This window comes from Ciona intestinalis, unplaced genomic scaffold (genome assembly GCF_000224145.3).
Source record: "Ciona intestinalis unplaced genomic scaffold, KH HT000305.1, whole genome shotgun sequence".
NCBI lineage: Eukaryota > Metazoa > Chordata > Ascidiacea > Phlebobranchia > Cionidae > Ciona > Ciona intestinalis.
The window spans coordinates 1-1,710 of NW_004190626.1; the positions used below are offsets into that span (position 1 = coordinate 1).

Consider the following 1,710-nt stretch of genomic DNA (forward strand, 5'->3'; position numbering starts at 1 on the left):
TGTGTTGAAGAAATGTCGTTAAGTGTCTTGTTCAAGGACACAGACGTCCAGAATGGTAGCAGCGACGAGCCTTGAACCCATTACCTCTGGGTTCAAACTACTGCTCCACTCTACGTAGCGACCATTTCGCTGCACAATCGGTATTATTTTTAATAATCGCGATTGAAGTCAAACAATCTAGTTAATAAACAATACAGTGTATTATGACATCACAATAAAGAAACATTTACATTGTAACAATGGTTCAATTGTTACAAATCAAGGTATGTTCCATATGATAGAAACAATTGGCATTATAGTAAAGCAATAAAACAAGAATCTGGAATAAAAAACTTTGTTTGAATTGTTTCCGCGAGTTTCTAAGGTGGCTGGGGTGGGGTGTGACGTAGTTGATGACGTTGCTTGTGCGGTTCTAGTTTGTACGGATGTTGTATTTATTGCAATAGTCGTAACACCTTGTGCCGTGTATGATGACATCATCGAGGTTGAATGTTCGTTGGATTGTGTTTGTTGAATGTTTGGTTGGAGAGCCACGATCGTAACTTCAACTGGGTAGTGGTCGCTAACCATGGCTGTCTGGTGTAATACGTAACAATATGGTGTAATACGTAACAATATGGTGTAATACGTAACAATATGGTGTAATACGTAACAATATGGTGTAATACGTAACAATATGGTGTAATACGTAACAATATGGTGTAATACGTAACAATATGGTGTAATACGTAACAATATGGTGTAATACGTAACAATATGGAGTAATACGTAACAATATGGTGTAATACGTAACAATATGGAGTAATACGTAACAATATATAAACTGCTGACAGGTGCATTATATGACTGGTAACTATCTTGTGGCTATTTTGCGAATCGTGAAAAAAAGAACAAAGTCACAATTATCCAGGCATATAAAAAATTGGCACAAGATTTTCATTGTTATAATGTTTCTATGATAACCTCACCTCATCTGTGGTTAAGTTCAAACCGAGGTCAAACCTGTGAACGTCGGCGCAACAAACGTCATTGATGAGGTCACCCGTTACAATTATCCTGGAATAATGGTTTGACAATTAATCAGTGTGACTTATTGTATTATGACATCACAATGATATTTAACCTGTCATAAGCACAGTCGGTATTGGATACCGTGGTGTCTACGTCATCACCAATCAACCAATGAAAAGTTGGATCCGTCCTCAAAACAACCGAATCCCAACATGATTGACAGACGTACGAACAATCCGCGTTCAAATCACCCAGGATTATTGTGTTCTATCAACAATTAATTTATAAACATGGATGAAACAACCATTGATAAACTTACGTTCCCATACACACCAACAGCATCCATATAAACTTGTAGTAATCCATTCATCTCAGCCACAGCATCTGTTGGTTTGGCGTGCATTGGTATCAACGTGAACTCTCTACCCCCACCTAGTGATATAAAGACTGTACCATCTTACCCCTGTACCATCTGACCCCTGTCTTAACTTACCCCCCAACCAGCGAAACCGGGTTATGATTGGTTCACGTTCAAATACGTCATCCGTGTCATTGTATTGAAACTTGCCCAATAATTCCAGTTTATCAGGTCTGGAAAAAATAAAACAATTGTCAACGTCACAAACACACGATATACGTCACAAACACACATCTACGTCACAAACACACACCATATACGTCACAAACCTGTAAACAAAA

The 1,710-nt window shown here is 38.1% G+C and overlaps 1 protein-coding gene across 1 annotated transcript in view; it reads right to left on the reverse strand.

Moving 5' to 3' along the window:
* Positions 1-133: 133 nt before the first annotated feature.
* LOC104265585 (deoxyribonuclease-1-like) overlaps positions 134-1,710 on the reverse strand; it is a 4,059-nt gene continuing 2,482 nt past the window's right edge. The window contains exons 6-7 of the mRNA XM_018816561.2: positions 969-1,056; positions 134-576 (exon numbers count right to left, since the gene is read on the reverse strand). Coding sequence (XP_018672106.1) covers positions 259-576; positions 969-1,056 — 406 coding nt within the window. The 3' untranslated portion in view covers positions 134-258. The remainder of the gene's footprint in view (positions 577-968; positions 1,057-1,710) is intronic.